Below are 2,345 nucleotides of genomic sequence, written 5' to 3'. Positions count from 1 at the left end.
CCTTGAAAATAGGAGTAGTTCCAGGCAACAATTCGATACAGAATTCGATCTCTCGCTTCGGAGGTAACCCAGCTAGTTTCTCCGAAAACACATCGACAAATTCTCGGACCATGTTCAAGTCATCGATCAAAACCATCTCGGGTTCTACTGGGGCGATACTGACCAAGAATGCAGTACCCCCGTTCCGCAGATACTTCTAAGTCTTGAAAAAAGAAATCATGTGACTATCGCGCAGAGGTCGAGGGAGCTTGATCTTCAAAACAAGACGATCAGGCTGAGAAAGAACGACCTTGCCTTCCCGACAAAAGACTTAAGCATGATACGCAAAAAGTCAATCCATGCCTAGAATGACATCATACTCTGTCATGTCTAGCAGGATCACGTCAGCTGACAAGTTCTGCCCTGCCACTGACACCTCGATGCTCGAAATATACGAATCACAAAAAGACTGCTCTTCAGTCGGAGTGCGAACCTCCAACGAGAAATTCAAAGACTCGACTGTCAACGATAAAGTACGAGCAAATCTAGCAGCTATGAAAGAATGAGTAGCACCACAATCAAACAAAGTAAAAGCTTCATGTCCGGCTACTGAGATAGTACCTTGAACCAACTCTGCCTTGGTCACTTGCTCAACCGTTGCCGCGTATGCTCGTCCAGCAATAACTTTCTGGTTAGTTGGCTTCGGTGGATACGATTGTTGTTGCTGTTGCTGATGCTGATACTAAGGTTGATACGTCTGGGGTTGTCTCTGTTGTGCTTGCTAGGAAGTGCTCGGCATATTTCTCCTCTGGTCATCCGCTTGTTTCTTCCTGCAATCCTTGATATAATGTTCCATCTTTCCGCAGTATAGGCAACCGCCTGTGTCTCGTGGGCAGGGTCGCCTTGGATGGTCAGTGGTGCACTTCGGACAACTGGCTGCAGTAATCTGCTTCTGCGGTTGTTGGCGTTGCTGATATTGAGGCCTTCTGTTCTGATACTGTAATTGGTTGTTGTTGTTGTTGTTGTTGTTGTTGTTGTTGTTGTTGTTGTTGTTGTTGTTGTTGTTGTTGTTGTTGTTGTTGTTGTTGTTGTTGTTGTTGTGATTCTTCTTCGATGGAGGATGAAACTTCTTTCCACCCTGGTTCTTATGGAATTGTCTTTTCCTCGGCCAACTCTTTTGGCCGGGATGCTGCTGCTGATGTCGAGATGCTGGAGTCTTTTGGGATTCAATCCAATCATGCTCTAGTAAGGAGGTTGTCTCCAAAGCCTAGTTTACCGTCGTCGGTGCACGGGTGTACACCTTCGTCCGTAGTGCCAGCTTCAGACCCCGAGAAAATTTAAGTGCTCGCTCCTTCTCCGTCGTGTACAGGTTCGGACAGAATCTCTTCAAGCTGCGGAAACGAGTGACGTACTCCGTAAGAGAAGAACTACCCTGCTGTAGGTCAAGAAACTTCTGCATCTTTCGGCTCCTCTCGTGAGCTGAAAAGTAAGCAGCATAAAAAGCTTCGACGAACTGGTCCCACATAATCAATTGGTTGTCAAATTTTATCTCCCAGGTGGTCGCCCACCACCTTTTTGTGTCCTTCCTGAGACGGTATGTGCCAAAGTCCACTTTACGATCATCACTGACTTGCAGTACACGAAAAATATGCTCCATTTTCTGAATCCAGTCTTCAACTGCTTCAAACGATGCTCTTCCGTCGAACAAAGGGGGATTCATACTCATAAATTGTTTGTATGGTACCGCTGCAATTGGAACTTGGGCAGGTGCTCCCTGTCCCTAGGCGGCCTGCTGGATATGCTCGCCCATGTTCCTCATGGTTTCCGACTATCGTCCGACAACCTCTGTAAGGTTGTTCAAGGTCTCTATGAGATTGTCACACCTCGCATGCCACGCCATCTAAATACGTAAAAACTACACGTAAGCAACTGGCAAGTACACAAAGATAGGAAATTTCATTTTATTAATAAGGAAACTGCAGCATTACAGAGATACCCTTAGTCAAGACAAGGTTAAACAAGCACTGCTAACAACTCAAGTAAACCAAAAACGAAACACTGACTCAGTGTTTCTAACAACATAACGTCACATAATATTTCTCAAGACTGGCTAGTGTAGAAGTCTCTATAGTCCTTCCAACTTCCATAGTGTCTCTTTCTGACACGAGGAGGAGAAACAGCATTCCTCAGCGGTGTGTCAGAAATCTCATGGACTTTCATCTGAATCAGCGACACGTACTCCGAGAAAACTGCATATGGATAAGACTCAAGAGAATACTGGGGAGAATCGATCGCTCCACGCCGTTCTCCGTCTTGGCTATCCACTTCCATGACCAATGGTCCAGTGACCGAAGATTCATCGTCGA

General features: G+C 45.9%; 1 protein-coding gene across 1 annotated transcript; it reads right to left on the bottom strand.

Moving 5' to 3' along the window:
* Positions 1 to 1,246: 1,246 nt before the first annotated feature.
* Positions 1,247 to 1,699, bottom strand: LOC149840224 (uncharacterized). The gene has a single exon (XM_090005028.1). The coding sequence runs from the start codon at positions 1,697 to 1,699 to the stop codon at positions 1,247 to 1,249; it is 453 nt and encodes a 150-aa protein (XP_089861154.1).
* Between the last annotated feature and the right edge of the window lie 646 nt (positions 1,700 to 2,345).

This window comes from Nuphar pumila, chromosome 4 (genome assembly GCF_984573655.1).
Source record: "Nuphar pumila chromosome 4, dmNupPumi1.hap1.1, whole genome shotgun sequence".
NCBI lineage: Eukaryota > Viridiplantae > Streptophyta > Magnoliopsida > Nymphaeales > Nymphaeaceae > Nuphar > Nuphar pumila.
Note: the sequence above shows the minus strand (reverse complement) of the source record. Positions and strands in the feature narration are given on the sequence as shown.